At 35.8% G+C, this 19303-nt stretch overlaps 1 protein-coding gene across 2 annotated transcripts in view; it reads right to left on the reverse strand.

The window, feature by feature from the left end:
* Nucleotides 1–19303, reverse strand: part of SEPTIN7 (septin 7) — a 76857-nt gene that overhangs the window by 19051 nt on the left and 38503 nt on the right. For both annotated transcript variants that reach the window (XM_053926265.2, XM_053926266.2), the window contains exons 3-6: nt 18246–18352; nt 8118–8218; nt 7106–7240; nt 1637–1754 (exon numbers count right to left, since the gene is read on the reverse strand). In XM_053926265.2, the coding sequence (XP_053782240.1) occupies nt 1637–1754; nt 7106–7240; nt 8118–8218; nt 18246–18352 (461 nt within the window). The remainder of the gene's footprint in view (nt 1–1636; nt 1755–7105; nt 7241–8117; nt 8219–18245; nt 18353–19303) is intronic.

Raw genomic sequence — 19303 nt, forward strand, 5'->3', positions numbered from 1 at the left:
CATGACAAACCAGTAACTGACTGCCTAGAACCAGCTCCCCACTTAGTTCTATAGTGTGGGAAGCTACACTGCAGCTAGTGTGGTGTTTTAGTGCTATTTTCACTGCAAGGGTTCCCCAGCAGCAGTAAAGGGAACCTAAACAAAATGTGTTACATGGTTACTATACTATGAAGAAATAAAAACTACCACTGAAAAAAGAACAGGACCACACATGTTTTACAACTGTGGTATGTACCTATATAGGAAAAAAAAACCATGAGACTAAATAATAATGTGTCAAATGCATGGCTAGAATAAGAAAGAAACACTAAAAGCTAGCTTTTAGAGCAGAGGTTCTTAATGAGAGGTTGTATATTAAAAGGGCCTGAATGAGCATCTTCAAAATAACAAACTCCAAAGCTCCATCTTCATCTACAGAACCAACTGGTTAAGGACACAATACAATAACTAATTCTGAAAAAGTTCTCTAGATGAGTTTGATAGGCACCCTGGGTTAAGAACCACATTTTTAAGCTTATGAAAAAAAAACTGTATAACCATTACAATGTAACCAATTTGGAGATCATTGCTTATTCATCATTTTTGTTAAGTTCTTAGTACTGTTCCAAAGCAAGATACATAAAAATCAAGATAGAAGGGGAGAAATGTATATGATTAGTATTTGGACTTATGAATAGCACATTACAAAATAAAAATGGGAGTGAATAAATATAGAGAAACATATACTCTTGGTGGAAATACCAAATATAGTAAAAACAATGTACTAAAACAATCTAAAATTTTAAACAGATTTAACACAATTTCAAAACAAATTTCAACAGGTTTTTGTTTCTGTAACAGGTTTAAGGTATTCTAAAATTCACATCGAAAAAGGTGAAAAAACAAAGTTTCTTGTTACAAAGGGAACAAGGAAAATAAGAGATAATTAACTCTAAGTCTATTTTTTAAAATACTATACAAAATAGCTGCAGTTGAAAAAATGTAACATTGGCCTAAAATAAAAATAGGCTACTGGATGAGGCATACATAATTCTAGAAATTGACCCTACAGTTCATAAAATACATGTAACAAACCAAATACAACATTGAGAAAAAAAATAAACCCCTTCTTTAAAAAGTGTTCAGCTTCTATGGAAAATTAAAAGTTAAAGAAATGATTAGGTACCACTTTATTCCAAAAAACTTTTTTTAAATAAAAATGACAAACAGTGCTGGCCAGGCACTGAAACAAATACACCCATTAGAGAAGGAATTTGATTGTATTATTGGGAAAGCACTATGACAAAAGGGGGCGAGGGGTAAAAAATAATCACACCCTTTCAAAAAGTGATCTTCCTAGAAACTCAGTTCATGAAAATAATTCTAAAGGGTGTGGGGAGGGGTGCTGGTAAAAGTTGTACAGAGACATTTGAAATCGCCCTTAGGCGACAAAGGATGAGGCCCTATGACAACAAGATCTTTGAGGAGAAAACTAAGGCAGAGGATTATTTTCAAAAGTTATTTGTAATACAGTATATACAACCATTCAGAAAAGTAGCAAGAGAAGTACACTGTAACACATTATACTGAAAATAAGAAAACTGCAAATCACATGAATGGTATGAGAAACCCAAGAGTTCAAGCTCATTCAGCCCACCTGTTTTTTAAACTGTTGGCACTCCTCCGGTGTGAGTGTGTCCGCTTTGGCAATAAGTGGAATGATGTTCACTTTTTCATGCAAACGCTTCATAAACTCAATATCCAATGGTTTAAGTCTGAAATACAAAATATTTAATATGACTGAAATGATAAGTTTGGAAAAGCAGCTTCTTCACACCCCCAACGCTAAATGAAATACACGGGGAGCACTTCACTTGGGTATCAGAAACAGTCCGTGAAGATGCGCCGCACAGCAATGGTTAGGGAGGGCGGGACTTGTAAAAGCACAGCGGCGGCTAAGAAGGCATTGACTCACTCCTGTCCTGGTCATAGCATTTTTGCCCTAAGGACGAATTAGGAACACCTGAAACGCTCCTAACAGGCTTTCCTAGAAGTGCCTCTATATTACTAAAAATTTGAGAAATCTTTGTTTTTAAGAATCCCATATTCGGTTCTTGCTACCAACTATGTTCCTCAGAGAAAAGGCTCAAAAGAGAATCTTCTTCACCACCCCTTAACCCATTACAATATGGCTGCCCCTCCACTCGGACACTGTGCTTACAGGTCACCGAAGACTTGCCAGCTGCTAACTGACAGAGACCACAGGCTTTGCCATGCTTTTTAATGGGCTCATGAGGCAGCATTTGGCATTATTCCTTCACAAGCTGCTCCCTTAGGGTACTTTTCAGGACCTCTTTGTTAGCTGGTCCCTTAAGAGGTATTCTCTACTAGGCCTTCTTCTCTTCTTATTCTTCATTATTATGCTTATCATCAACTACAATAATTTCTATTATCCTCTATGGGTCAATGACTTCCGAATCTTCACACCGATCCAGATCTCACTCTTTATGTTTCAGACTTGTGTTCACCCAGTAGAAATACTACCTGGGCATCCCATTTTGGATGCTCAAAATCAAAAGCTCACTGGAAGCTCAAACTACCCCACTTCTGTGTTTCTGTTTCAGTGAATGGCACTACAATCCACTCAATTGCTCAAGGCTGAAGCCCATAGTCTTCCCTTCTCTAACTCTTACTTCCAAAGATTCACCAAGACCTGCCGAACAAAGAAGTATGTATGTATCTCCATTTCCACTACCTTGCTTCAGGCCACCAAGACCTTAGCTATGGATGATTACAAGAACCTACCTGGTCTCCCTTCAAACCATGCACAGTACAGTCAGAAGAGGCTTTCTAGAATCCAAATCTGGAACATGATCTGACTTTGGGTGGTGGGCACACAGATCATGTATCATAGAAATGCACACTCGAAACCTATTATGATCTTATTAACCAGTGTCACCCCAAGAAATTTAATTTAAAAAGTAATTAAAAATAAATAAAAATAAAATAAAATCCAAATCTGATTGAATAATTCCCTGACTGAAAACCTTACCAGATCCCTTAGCTATTGTGGCCTACAGGCCTCGGAAGACGTAGCCTCTCCAGATGTCCTCATCCCTTGGCATTCCTTCACGTCTTTTGCCATCTCCCACTTCCAATATGCCTGCCTTTTTGAACTCTCACCTTTGGCCTGAAGCGGGCATGCTCCATTCCCATCCTCCTCCTCCTTGGCCTGCCTAATTCCTATTCATCTTTAGGACTTGGCCTACAATTCTCATTTCATCTGGGAATCCGTCTCTAACTTAAAACTAGGCAGGCACCTTTCTAAGGAGTCACAGCCCAATTTCCCATAGATTTTCCTTTTTCCCACTAGATCCTCAAGAGCAAGGGTTTTGTCTCATTCATCTGTATCTACAACACCTAGTATAGTGTCCACACTGGAGAAGGTGCCCAAATATTTGCTGATCAAAAAAGTAAACTACTGTGACTTCATTATGTCCTTGAATAACTCTAAATGAAAACCAAAAATATTCCTCACATCTAGAATATATTGTAGACTAAAAATCAGTATTTTACAAAAGGAAATAATATAATGGAAATATTATGCATAAAAATATCATCCTGAAGTGGTATTCTTTAATTTTTATAAAACCATGAGAAAAATGAAGATCTAATTATAACTTTTACTAATATTTTTAAATAAAGAGATAAAATATATAAATATATTTATAAATATACATGGTTCTCTTAAAGTACTACAGTGTGTGTGAGAGAGAGACAGAAGGAAAGAAAGAAAAAAATAAAAAAGATGGGGGCCCAAAGACTAATGAGGTATTCCTTTTCACTAACAAATAATATTATACCTCCTAGTAGTAGTGATGCTGACTGGCAGAAGACAGGGGTCAGGAGGGGAAGGGGCAATAAGTTAGCTACCTCCTATTCTAATTCTCCTTATCTTGAATCCTTTGGAATCTGATATTGGCATTTAGAGAATAGGGAACACTACTCAAAAGTATGACTGGAATAACACTGTATTATCCTCAAACAGCACCCTTGCCTACGAGTGCTAACTGAAAGAACCTATCCATCTGCGAAAAACATTTAAATTTTGCTTCCTTCCATTAATCATTCATACAACACTAAATATAGAAGCTTTGGCCAAAACAATCTTAGATTTGTACATATTTATGGTTCATTTTTCAGATTATACTCATGACAAATTAAAATTACTATCACCATCACCTACTTAAACCAGTGACAGAAAAGAATTCAGTTAATTAAAATTTTAATAAGTCTTAAGAGTATTTAATATAAAATATTAAAATCAAAACCCAAGGTAAACAAGATTTCACACTTAAAAGTAAAACAATACTTTCTGAATGTTTATTATATTATTGCAATTTTTGAATAGAAAGACCCCCAAAATTAACCATGACAAGAAGTTGGGAAAGTCAATTTTTTAAATATGAAATGTTTATATTTAAATATAAAACAACATTTTATATTTAAAAAATTAGGACATTTAAATCAGCTTAAAAATTAAACTTCAGAAAAAAGGTAAAACCTTTTATAAAAGCCCCAATAAAACCCTTCTGCTCCTTTAAATTAGCATTTAAATTTCAGGAGCTTACAAAATGTCAACAGTAGAAAACATTTAGTTCACATGTACATTGTTTTCTGTTTGAAATTTTTCCTCTGTCCATTTAGTTCTATTTCAGGTCATGTTTCCCCACAAGTTTAGTTTTTAAATGTTGTTTTTAAACAATGGAAAGTCCTTTAAGAATTTATAGAAGATAAACCCACATTAGAGGGAAAAGGCTATTTATTTAACCTCAAAGTCTACAACAAAATAAATAAATAAAGGGCAAATGACAAATATTTATAATAAATACATATATGTGTGCAAGTAAAAAACCTTATATAAAACTCACTGTGTGACATTTTCAGTGGCAATAAATATTCAAAAGGGTAAAAACACCATTTTAAAGTTCAAGTCCAAGTCAGTTTTATATTTTAATAGCAATTACCAACCACTGAACAAAGAAACTGAAGCAATTGCTGAAATCATAAATTAACCCTGTGTGTTCAGTGATGACACTTGGTAGGGTGAGATGGGGTCCTGAAAATACACTGCTGGAACAATTTGTAATTACTCCAAAAACAGGATCTTACTAAAAAAGAAATCCAGGGACTACCCATAAAAGATGGAAAGGCCCTGATTCACCTATCAGATTGCCTGGAATTTTAGTTTATAGTGAGCAGGCAATTTGCAACTCTCAACACAAAATTCAGTGTCCTATTCTTTCACTTAATACATAGTGAAATACAAATGGACTTTCACATACAAATGGACATAACTTTGGTCACTTCCAAAAATAGTTAAGCTGAGAAACTATTCAAAAGCACATTTTTATACATCGGAAATAAAAAATTTGAACTCCCATTCCTTGTGACAAACAATAAATGGCCCAAAGCCACTACACATCATTTGAATCATATCAAAAATTTTTGCTTAAAAATATCTTATTTCCCATGCAATTTTAAGAAATATATTTTCCCCTAGGGAATAGAAGAAATGTGATTTCATGAGAATTACTAAATCTTGGAGAGAGTCCAAAAGACCTAAAATAATAAAAGTGGATACAAACTGACCAATTTCTATTGACTTAACTGCAGATTAAGATATTACTCTGTTGGTGTACAGGGAAAAACTCTAACCAATTAAACCAAAATGATTAAAAAATATATAAATTCAGCGAGAAGCTAACAAGAACTAATAAAAGGCCATACAGCGTGTTCCATTTTTTTTTTAATCCTCATCTGAGGACATTTTTTTTCCGTTGCTTTTAGAGACACAGAGAGACAGAGACAGACAGACAGATATAGATTGGCTGCCTTCCACATGCATCCTGACTGGGGATCAAACCCACAACCTAGGCAAGTGCCCTGACCAGGGATTGAACCCGCAACCTTTCCGTTTTAAGGGACGACGTTACAACTGAGCCACACCAGCCAGGGTGTGTGTTGTATTTTTGAGATTACTTTTTTAAAGCCTTTTGAGATGAGATAAATTTTGTGTTTTATTCACTGTAGACAAATATTAGAAATAAAAGGACATTTGCACCACTACAATCTGACAGTGCAAAAAAGTGGTAAAGTACATAATTAAGGCTTTATGTAGTGATCATGCTCAACCAAGACAGTAGTAAGGGGCAAAAGGCAGAGAAACAAGTAGGAAATAGGAAAGAAGGAACTTTTATGAAGGAACTGGTGCACACTACTATAACCTGGGTGTCGGATTATATAGTCTGATAATATGTAATAGTCCAGTTCCTTTTGGTGAAGAGATGGTGGGCTTACAATAATCAAGTAACTGAGTTATGTTAAGTCATTTACCCAAAGAAAAATATTAAAGAAGCGTAATTACAAACATCTGCAGTTGCCAAGATATGCATATCTACTCAAAATGACAGAGGAAGTACAAACAACAAAAAAGGGAGTACAGGCTGGCCTTACAAGCAAACAGAACAATCACACCAGATGAATGTCTAGATATTCAGTTCTTAACCCCTGATAAACAGGTTAGTACTAATGATATGATACTTAACAAGTGACTCTGATGGCTAAGGTGAAACAGAAGGTAAACAGATTTAGCGAAGAGAGAAATGGCACATGAAGACTTTGGTACTTAGATTTTTCTGTAACCTACTCTGGCAGATCTATTGTAAATAATATCTTTGGGGTTTCTTAGAATATATCTAAGGTAATCGTTATGGCTGGTTCTCCTTATTCAGTGGTTCAATTAGTGACAGAGTAGTCAAAAAGTAAGCTAAATTAGCCACAGTGAGACATAACCATGATTGAAACATTCCATGAAGCAGGTAAAAAAGCCTTATGCATGAGAAACTAAGAAGTAAAAATCATTGTTAACTTACCTAGGACTTAAAAAGTTTTTTTAATAAGCCATTTGTACATGGAATTTGGGACTTTACAACTGGTATAGACATATAGTAGAAATTTGTCTCAAATTAAATTTGTATCAGAGAAATAAGGATTACTAAGATATAAACCCAAAGCTGAGTAATAAACAACAACGAAAGGTTGTCAGAAGCATCAAGGCACTGACCCATGTCCTGAAGGAGCGATGAAGTATAAACAACACTGCACCCTGTTATCAGGCATCTGCCGTCTGTTCACGCGGGACTCTGCATTTAGGTAGTCCTCAAATTTACTGTCAATGTAGTCGATAACAGGCTGCCAGCTAGAGAATGCAGATAAACAGAAAAGTTAAGTTGTAGCTCTACATATAAATGTACAACCGATGACTTTGTTAAAGGACAATAATCAATAGTTTTAAATTGACAAACCAATCTAACCAGTAATTATTCTACCTATACTGACTTAAAAACAGGTATAAATTATGTTCAAAAATCTTTATTTGTTATTTTTAAACTTTCCAAATGAAAGAAAATTGTTTAGAGTCAAAACATAGCTAACTTATGATCATATTATTTGTACTGATAAAGATATCAATGCTAAGACAATTTGCAGTATGAAAAATTATATACTGAAAGCATTTTACATTTTAAATGAAAAGATTAAACAATATAGAAACCTCACGATAAACTTATTTGGGTATTTTAAAAGTTGACAGAAATTTACTTAAAAAAAAAAGTGAAACTCAAAAAAAATTTAAATACCGTTTATAAGATGCTAAGATATTACTACCAACTAAAATGTCACAGACGTTTTCTTCATTTATGACACATGGAAAACCAAAGGTCTAAATTCAGAATGTGAGAGAAATTAGAATGTGACAGAAAATAATGTATACAAATGGATAAAATTATAGTAGAGGAAAAAAGTTTTAAAATTCTTATATATATGTTGCTTTAGAATTTGTCTTCATAATAATCCTAGGATAGGTTATTATTTCCATTTTGTAGAAAAGAATATCAGTTCAAAGAAGTAAAACAATACTGACAACTAAGTGGAAAAGTTGGTGTATGAACCCAAGTCTTAGCATTTAAAGTTTAGTGGCCTTTACTAAGGTGCAAAACTTTAAAATGTGAAACAGGACATCTGAACACCCTGAACCCCAAATACAATGGAAAGCAGTGATGACACCCCTTTCTTACCAATTACTATTATCCACTGCATCTCCAAATCCTGGGGTATCAACTATTGTGAGTAGCAACTGAACCCCACCTTCTTTGATTAAAACTTTGGATTGTTCCACCTGTAAGAGTAATTTGTGCAGATGTTAATACCGGAACATTATATCTGTGGTTTCCTACAAGGTAAGTGGTGGTGAGATCAATCAAAACCAATCAAGAAGCTTTTTGCAAACTAAATCTACCCACCCCCACATTTTTAAAATCAATTATTTTGGACATCGGAAGTCCTGGTTACTTGAAAGAAGAGCACAATGTAAATAGTAGGTTTATGGCTCACAGGTGGTATAAAGAACGAACAGATAAATGGCAATAATCACTAAAGCTATATCATACTTATATAACCTAAACGCACATCTAACAATACAAATAAAGAATGTTCTTAAATGATTCAGTAAGTCAGAGATTAAATGTGATTAAGCAGACAAGTACATCTAATGTACCACTTACCGTAAATGTTTTCCTGGACTATCTCCATCTACTGTGGTCCAAACCAATTACTAACATGAACTTATTACCATCCCCAAATCTTTCTCAGTATGTATGTAATTATTTACACTTGTGTTTATGTGATGGCTAAGATCCAGTTCTCTTTCTAAATGTGGTATTGCACATTTAGGCCAAAGCAATCAGCAAAGGTCCAGGCACTGAAAAAAATGTATTCTGGTAGGGTAAAACCCTATAAATTCTCTGATTAAAATCTTCAGTTCCCACAGAAATGGAGATCATATGGAGGGTTATCAATAGGGGATTGGGAGGGGGAGAGAGGGGGGAAAGGTACAGAGAATAAATAGCATAAATGATAGGTGGAAAATAGACAGGGGGAGGGTAAGAATAGTGTAGGAAATGTAAAAGCCAAAGAACTTATAAGTATGACCCATGGACATGAACTATAGGGGGGGAATGTGAGAGGGAGGGCGGGCAGGATGGAGTTGAGTGAAGGGGGGAAAATGGGACAACTGTAATAGCATAATCAATAAATATATCAAAAAAAAATCTTCAGTTCCCTGTAAAGTTTGGAGAAATGTTCTATTTGAAAAAGATTATTGGACTTAAACAATAACAACAGTTCTTTCTACAATCTAAGATTTTCTGTAACCCTAAGCTCTGTATCAGAATGTATAAATCATTCATCTTCGGCATATGCTACTGCTAGATAAAGCAAACACTGATTTAACCAGGAAAGAATAGTAATTTTCCCATTCATTGTACATTTATATCAAGTGCTTACTAAGACTAGAGACTCCTCCAGGTATGCATAAAGGCTAATGTAAGAGACAAGAATTATATTAAAACTTAGAGCATTAAGTGCCATAATACGGTACAGCTTAAGTACAATACTACCAGACTTAGGGTAAACTGTAATCACAGACATGTGAAAAGCAACTTCAGTATTTTATGTTGATTAACAGAGTTGGGAAAGGAAAAATGACTAATTTCTGGGTAAAAGAAGTTTGGTGTACCTTTAGAGATTACAGAAACGATGATGTCATTCCATTTTCCTTTGGCATTTCTTAAAGATTCTAGCTGCACAAAGAGACTGAGGGGATGAAACTAAGATTGCTGAGAAAGTAAGTCTGTAGCAGCATTATTCAAGAAAGCTTTGAAATGGTGGAAATGTTCTGTATCTATACTGTCCAATACAGTAGCCGCTTGCCCATGTGCCTACTTAGCACTTGGAATGTGACCAGAGTAACTGAGGAGAATGTGTAATTTCATTTAATATTAATTAATTTAAATTTAAATAGCCACATGTGGCTTAGTGATTACTGAGTTGGACAATGCAGGTCTATAGCAATTAAGTTAGTCTGTTAAAAAAGAATCTTGTTAAAACTGAAAACATTTCCTGAGATTTGGATATGCAAGTCCATGGAGGAGCTTCTAATATTTTAGACAGGTAAGAGGCAAAGGTCTTATCTTTTAGACTGTTCTAATCCCGGTATAAACTCAGTGAAAAATTTGGACATCCCAAATATATTTATTTATCTACCAAGTACATATAATTGGCAATCTGAACATTAAATATTAGTAAGTATTAATTTCTCTGTAGTTTAAAAAAGTAAACATCAAAAAATATGGGCTCTAATATTTTTTGGTCATCTTCAGTACCAATGATGGATGACATCACTTGGGAAACCAGTTTCATACCATAGGGCCAAGATAATACAGCTTGTCTGATACTAGGTTACTCTAATAATATGAGGGAGGCAAAATAACTGAGAAAATAATCAGACCCATCAGTGTTACAGGATCAAAACTAAAAACAAAACAAAATACCTTTAGGTGATATTATCTCATGAGGCTTAAGAAGTTCACATTTCATATACCTGGTAGTACTCTAGTCAAATGACAATCTGGTTATATGTCAATTGCATTTTTTTTTTTTTTTTTAAAGGAAGACCTGGCCCTGGCTGGTGTGGCTCAGTTGGTTGGGCATCATCTTGCAGGGCAAAGGGTCAACTGTTCGATCCTAGTAAGGGCACATGCCTGGGTTGTGGATTTGGTCCCCGGGTGGTGTGCATGTGAGATTCAGCAGATCACTGTTTCTCTTCCACATCGATGTTTCTCTCCCTCTCTTACTCCCTCCCTTCCCCTCTCTCTAAAAATAAGTAAATAAAAATGTTAAAAAAATAAAAATAAAAAAATGATTTGATCAAATCTAGTAACTGGATATATCTTGAATTCATCTCCATCTCCTTCATAAAAACAGGTCACCCATTTATGGGAACTGTCTTGAAGCAGAAATATCCAAAGTAATCACACCACCCTTTTACCCAATAATTCTTCTAAGTGACATAGTACTATATACTAGAAACTGAGGCAAAAATATAATTTTCCATATGAATCATCTCCCAATTTTACTTCAAACCATTTCTGGTTCTCTTATTACTAAACAAAACCCATTTCTACCTTCAGAAATAAATTGTATATTAATTACACATACTAACAGCTTAAATTTTAAGAGCTTTGTTTCCTTATTTTTATTTAAAAAAGTTAGTTTGTTGACGTCGTAAGAAAAATGACAATCTGTATCTTACATACTTTAAAGAGTCTGTTTATAAAAGCTTCTTTTCTTCTCTGGCCTATGAAGTTCTGTGTATCCATACATGGTCAAATACAAAGACAACAGCAACATATGGAAGAAATCCAGAAAACATAACTGTAAATGAGTACCCTTCACAGGATCCAACTGTATCCTATCATCTGATTCTGCAAGTATCCTCATGGGATCCATGGAAAACAAATCAGTTCAAGTCCAGGAATTTCAAACTTTTCTTAACAAATCTATTCCAAATGGCCACTTTCCCATGCACTTTACTTAAGCAGGTCACATCAGCATATTTTATGGCATCACTCAGAGCTCTCGACGATTAAACTCATAATTTAATACTGAAGGAATGAATCAAGGGCATTTTCAGCTCTGTTTCTCTCTGAAAAATATGACTGAAGTCCTTATATTGTTTATGTATAATTAATTTACTGAGGCCGCTTTTGGATTCCTAGATTCCAGAAATCCCAAGCACTGTTTTCTAATATTGTTTCACTTTTCAATCTGAGGGGAAAGTCAAACCTTCCATGTTTATACTGCTTCATTTCTTTCATTTTCAAAGACTGTTAAATACAATAAAATTTTCTAACCTAACGTTTAAGAGCCATTTGTTATGGTAAATAAAAATGTAAATTAATTATATTAAATTTTGAGAGGGTTAGAATTTTCTATCAGTAGCTTATTTCTACTACACTTCCTCAGTGTAACAGCCAAAGCTCTGCAGAGACTTCAACATCCTAAGCCTGAGACATTTCATTTCGCTCCAACACAAAAACTATGTTAATTATTTAATGGCTTAAAAGACAAACATCATCTTAAATACTTCATTATGTTCCACAAGAAACTAAAAGAAGCAATGACCAGTAGATTAGTTAGGCCTCAAGACTACTTTGTTCTCATCGACTCCCAGAACTAGTTCATTGAGAAGTTGATCTAAAAATTCTAATTGTGCCTTCTACTCTCTGAACCCCTGCACCTCATTCCCCTGTCTCCTTTCTGTGCTGGGATCTGGTGATCCCTTTCCACTGCAGTCATCTTGACAAATGTCTACACCATTTCCCCTGTATCGCCAACCTCTCATGCCTTAGAGACTGTGCACAGCATGTAAACACTCTCAGATCTTTTTTGAAAATAAAAGTCAATTGACTCTCTCAGTCCCATACGCTCAACCTCTAGGTATTCCCTCTCATTCCTTCCTTCACAGCTCTCCCATCTTCACTTTTCAACCCACTGCCAGCTTGCCCCCCATTCCTACTACTTCACTGAACTCTACCTTGCCAAGGTCACCTTTATAGCACCTTATAGCAGCATCTTTCTCACTAAATCATATTTGCTATGTCCTTCACTTGATTGTAAGATGCTTAAGAATTTTGACTGTGACCATCATCACTGTAGCTGCATCACTATAGCTGGTATAAAACAAGCACTCAAATGACTGTTCTGTGACTGACTGGTTCAAAAAAAACCCCACCCAAATCGGAGAAACATCAACAGGATTAACCTACAATAGTGATTTACAGGACTTCACTGACCAAGAAAAAAAGTTTTAAAGGGAATCAACATAAGGTTCCCAACTAAGAACCTAAACAAAAATCTAACACTATCATTTCACAAAGGAAATTAAAATGGATTTAGTCTCAGAAAAACGGGCAGTCTTTCCCTAGCAGATAATTGGCAACCTTTCACTGACATGAAATGATTTAAAATCTTTAAATATAACAAAATCATAAAACTTGCTGACATACATAAAATGTTTTTCTTAAAAATATTGTTAATATTTGAGGTTGGAACATAAAGTGGAGCTCAAGAGTTCAACTGTTTCTATCACTTCCTTTTAATTAGCCTGTTGGAGAAAACACACACATATATGTATTTTATATATATAAAGAGAAGTAACATGATGCTATTTCATTTAATTTGAAATACTCTAAAAACTAAGGAAAAACAGCTCAGTTCGTTCTCTCAGTTTTCCCACAGAGAGGATGAAACAGTTTGTAACAGGCCCGAAACTCTACAGAGCAGTGGCTCTCAAAGTGTAGTACCAGACCAGCACCCGCATAGTCTGGGAACTTATTAGAAACGCAAATTCTTTGGGCCCCACCTCAAACCCACTAAACAGCAAACTCTGGGGTGAGCGACTAAGCAATCTGTTTTAGCAAGCCTTCCAGGTGACCGTAAGGCACACTCAAGTTTGAGAACCACCAGTATAAAGAACTCCGGGGACGAGAGAATCAGCTCACACTGGGAAACGCATGGCTTGTGGTCACGAAGCCCAAGACAGGTGGGAACTTAATCTCAGAGACTTCTATCTAATACTGAAAACTTCACTGAAATCAGAACCACTTATATATAACAGGAAGCCCAGAATCATCTCTCAGTTCAATGTAGAGAGCTTCTTCTTCCTTCTAAGAGTGTGACTGTAAGGGAATTTCTTTTTAAGATATGTCTTAAAAATGTATCCTGTAAGTAAATAGTTCTCAGGGAGGAGATTATGAAACTGGTGGTCTGTATTAAAATTTCACTCCCTATTTTGCCACATCATAGGATTTTTCCCTCCCCCTCCCCCTCCTCCTTCTTTTTCTTCTCTCTCTCTCTCAACAGTAGGAAGTGTTCAGAATGATTTCAGGTCAGAGAAATTGGAAACATTTGCCTTTTGAAATTCAGGATTGTATGCTTCTCCTGATCTGACACGTCTGGGCTGAGAAATAATACTTCTGACCACTCTCTACTGAGAGAATTTATGAGCATCCAAGAGCAGATCATCTGATAGATTACTAGGCCTGGTGAAGAGGCAGTCAACTGCAAAAGAAAATTACATTCTATTCTCTAACTACACTGAATGACTTGGAACAAACTGTGTTCTCCCCTAGGTAAGTGGGGAAAGAGTTTCAATGATCTTCAACTTGGTTCAGTATTCAAGGAATACCTCCATGGTACAGTCAGGAAACAGGACTTCTCTGGGATTCTAAATCAGGATCAATTCAGTTCTGAGATTCTGTAAGTCTTATTTTGGCAAAAAGGGGGAAATTTAACAGTGGTACACAGGACTTTGCATCAAAAATCTTACCAGAGATACTCTCAGGCCTAATTACTCCTTTGTTTTTAAAAAAGGAAAAGTCAGGAAGATAATCACAATAAAAGAGGACACTGTTGAAGTATCACCTTAAAGAAGGGTCAAATGAGTTTAGACTGCATTATTTTGGAGATAAGCCAATGAAAAAAGAATTCTAACAAATTAAATTGGGAGCCTCTCCCAGTGACTTTAACAGACGTAGCCTGGGAGAAATTATCTGCAACTTCTAAAATGTAAGGGACCATTACCTAGATAAATAACTCTTCCAGATCAGGAGGGAAAGACTGAAAATATTAAGATGGTCAAAGCACTTCAATGATATCTGAACACTTAGTGAGTATAAAAAACATGTACAATCATGTAAGAAATAAGAAAAATAAACAATGAAATACTTTTATGTGTGTGCATGCACACACATTCATAAGAAAAATGAGTGCCTATGTCCACCAAAAGATACATATAATATACAGACTGCAGCACAAATAATGCCCCTTTTTATTATAAAATCTTCTATTACAAAATCATAAGCATGTAACTTTGTAATATAACAGTATCACCCACAAGGACACCATATTACATTTTAAGTGAAATTTTCAAATTAAAACTATAAATTATCACACCCATGTTATACCCTACCAACCTCACTCAAGCAGGCATTACTTCTGCTGGACCCTGTACGTATTAGTCAAAAACTGAAAATCCAAATGCTCATCTACAATAGAAAGAATATGGTATGATATATTCCCATAATGGAATGTTATAGAGCAATGAAAAACTACTGCTATGCAACATGAATAAATAGCACAGACATACCCTTCAGTGAAAGAAATCAGACACAAGTATGTTTAGATGAACAAGAACATCCATAGAGACAGAAGTCAAAAAGGTATTATTTAGGGATGTAATACTGAATGTGGGAACAGGCACAAGGAAGCCTTCTGGGTGTTAGAAATGTGTATCTTTATCTGGGTGGTGGTTACCTGGATATAGAAATACATACAAAAATTCATCAAGTTCTCCTTAAATTTGTGTCTGTCAGTATACAATGTACACAGCGATGAAAAATTAAATTTTTAAAAATGTTGCTCAAGGCAAAATGAAAATAAGGTCCTCAAATTAAAAACTATTCCATTTAGCCCTGGCTGGGTGGCTCAGTTGGTTGCAGCATCATCCCATACACCAAAAGGTGGCAGATTCAATTCTCAGTCAGGGCACATACTTAGATGGGGGGTTCAATCCCTGGTCAGGGCGTGTACGGGAGGCAACCAATCAATGTTTCTCTTTCATATCAATGTTTCTCTCTTTCTCTCTCTTGCCCTGTCCCTTCCTCTCTAAAATCAATAAAACATATCCTCAGGTGAGGATTTAAAATAAAAGTTTAAATTCTTGCCTAGAGTGATCACAAAATAAAACAAGCAATGTGGTATCAAGTTTTCAGAATACACTTTTGCAGGTAATCTGAAATCTGATGCTCTATGAGGGATACAAAAATACTCCTAAACAGAAAAAAGCTTTAAATAGGAGAAATAAAATATTCATGTCACAATTACTTCTCAGGGATCTACTTTCTATTCTGCATCTTGCAGTTTGATATACGATGTCTGTTCTGAAGGTATCCAGCCATGTACTACAAAAAAGAGAGACATTTACTAAAGAAAATACAAGGTACAAGAAACAGTGTACATAGGACAATGACGCCTCAGTCCCCTTCAAAGTAGGTACCTTTGGACCTCACACAGTTCTCCCAATTGCCATCAGCTGCCCCTTCCTATTTTCCTGAATCTCATCAATGATCTGAAATCTCTTCCCCTTCAAAGGTGATTTTAGTTTTGGGAAAAGCCAGAAGTCGCAGGGAGCCAAATCTGGGCTGTAGTGGGGCTGAGTCACCTGGGTGACTTGATGTTTTGCCAAAAAAACTTTTCATGGGACGTGGAGCATGAGCAGATGCATTGTCATGATGAAGCTGTCCATCACCAGCTGCCCATAGCTGTGGCCTTCTGAATCATCCGAATAGTTCCCACAGAGGAATGTTCAAGCTTTACACAAAGTGTGATGCAGATTCATTGCTCTATTTGTTCAATCATTTTGCATGTGACGGCCACACAGTACACATGCTCACTCAAAGGTGTCTACCACCCCCACTGACTAATACAGTGAAGTCGTCATTGTTCACACATGTGCATTCCAGTCCATTCTCCTTGGGTGCCAGGTTACATCACTGTGGCACAAACCATTTTCATAATATTAACAATGGCTGGACTTTTTCCAGCTAGACCTCATGTTTTTGCCTGAAATTTCCAGACTGTCCTTCCACCTTGTGCACAAGGATAATCTCTGCCAATCCTTCAAATCCTGCTTCAGCATCATTACTTCAGTAAAGCCTCCTCCAGACAGAATGGTCCATAGCCCTCCTCTCTGCTTAGGTGCTGCTTCAATCCGCCAACAATTTTTTCAATCAATGAGCACTGATACCCAACAAAAATGTAATGTAAGCCACAAAAGTAATTTAAAAATTTTCAGTAGCCACTTAAAAAATAACAAGTAAGATTAATGCATTTTATTAACCTAATATAACCAAAATGTCATCATTGTAAAATGCAACCTACGTAAGAAAAATTATTAGATACTTTACACCAGGGGTGTCCAACCTTCTGGCATCTCTGCGCCACACTGGAAGAAGAGGATTTGTCCTGGACCACACATGGAATATAATGTGACACATAATCACAAAAAAATCCATTTTAAGTAAACTTACGATTCTGTGTTGGGCTCCACTCACAGCCATCCTGGGCTGTATGCAGCCTGTGGCCCACAGGTTGGACGTCCCACTTTACACTCTTTTTTACATACTAGGTCTTCAAAATCAGACATGTATTTTATACATGCATAACACCTCAATTCAGACTACCCGTGTTTTACGCTCAACAACCGCATGCGGCTATCAGCTACTGTACTGGGCAGTGAAGATCTAGAGTCTGTATGTAGTATGGTGTATGGGCCAGCAGAACAGCCACCATCTGGGATTGTGTGAGAACTGCAGAATTTCAGTCCGCCTCAGACCTACTAAAACAGAAACTAAATTTACCAAGCTCCCCAAGCGATCTGATTGCACATGCAAGATTGAAAAGTACTGAACCAGACCATACATAGCTTGGGAGCCTTAACAAATTGCTACTGCCATTCAACCTCTATGTAGTAGTATATTACTAACTAACACAGAATGCTGTAATTAAATAATAATGGCTTTTCCGAGAGTTCTGTTTTCTCTATGCTGCTGTTCAGCAGAACTTTCTACAATGGTGAAAATATATATGCACTGCCCAAGTGGTAGCCATTGGCCACATACAGCTACTGGGCACTTGCAATGTGACTATTGCAACTGAGAAACTGAATTGTTTTTTTATCCTCACGTATGAACATGCTTATTGATTTTAGAGAGAGGGGAAGGAAGGGAGAGAGGGAGGGAGAGAGACATCAATGTGAGAGAGAAACATGGATCAGTCGCCTCTTGTACGTGCCCCAATTGGGGACTAAACCTACAACCCTGGCATTTGTCCTGACTAGGAATTGAAGCCATGACCTTCAGTTTATGGGACAATGCTGCAAGGGTAGAAAATGAATTTTTAACTTCATTTACTTTAATTCATTGAAACTTAAATAGCCACTTGTGACAAGTAGCTAACTTATTAAAGACAGTGTAACTAACTCTAAGAGTATTACTTACTCCTATAATTATTACAGTGTAATCTCTATTAGGGTCTTCAGGACAAATTTGGAAGGTTTTATTCAACATAACTCCTCTGATTGGCTGCATTTCTTTCTTTCTTATCAACAAGTTTACCACTGTATACTAGTGGAGGCCAACTCTGAAACCTACCTCTAGGGAAGCTTGATAAAAGTTATAGTATGTGATTTTTGTGTGCTAACATTATTCCAGCTTATCATCAACTAACAATACTAACACACATACCTGCACTGTCTTTTTTATTCTATGGGAAGGACCTGGATACTCTGGAGAATACAAATCTGTGAGGAACAATGAGTTGATTAGCGTTGACTTTCCCAATCCAGATTCACCTGAAAGAAACAGGGGGGAAAAAATCTGTTAAAGTGAGCCGTGTTGACTTTAATATTCATCCAATCCTATAATCAAACCTGCGTATGCAAGTACTTCTTGGTGGGACAAGAAGGTGACATTAGAAAATATCCTATGAAGACTTCCTATTAGAATAAGTTCTTTGTCCTCATTTTCTTATCAAATTAGACCCACATTTCCAAGGATTATTTTTAGCTTTACACTTTTACAATCTGTGTTCTTTATAAGTAATATATCTGATGCATTAGCCTCCATTTTATGAGTAATATATTCCTACAGGTAAAAGTCATAAAGGAAACACTGGCTTATATATTGCTGCTTTAGTGAAATAAAACATAAAAATGTAATAATTAATGAATGACCAAAGCAAAGAATCATACAGCTATGAAAAATAAGAATCTGCTGATAAAAAGAAAAATAAACAAAAATGAACCACAAAAATAATTCTAATTTATCCACCCATATACCATACAGCCTAAGTATAAAAGGTGCTTCTCTATAAACTGGACTCAAAAAAATGATAGACAATTACTTTTTATACTGCTTCTGCCTGAGGTAGGGGGTAGAAATGGATCATGTAGTCTTCTTGACCCTCCATGTCAAGTCTAATATATTACACCATATGCAGTTAATTTTTATCAAAATATAAATAGCTTCAGAATATATATAATACAAGGTTAAAATAAATTACAAATCATATTATAACATATTATATATCATAAATATAATTATCAATGAATATGGCATAGGATTAAATAATCTAGTTATTGCTAGTTTAATAGTCTTTAGCCTAAATAACTGATTTCACAATTTTAACCTTACTATTTCTATATCTAGGTTGAGTTTTCATATTTGTTCTCAAGAAGGTAAGAACCATTCTAGGTGGTCTGGGGCTCATCCCCTTTGAATGAGGGGATGCCAACTATTTCCTA

Source organism: Desmodus rotundus, chromosome 6 (assembly GCF_022682495.2).
Source record: "Desmodus rotundus isolate HL8 chromosome 6, HLdesRot8A.1, whole genome shotgun sequence".
NCBI lineage: Eukaryota > Metazoa > Chordata > Mammalia > Chiroptera > Phyllostomidae > Desmodus > Desmodus rotundus.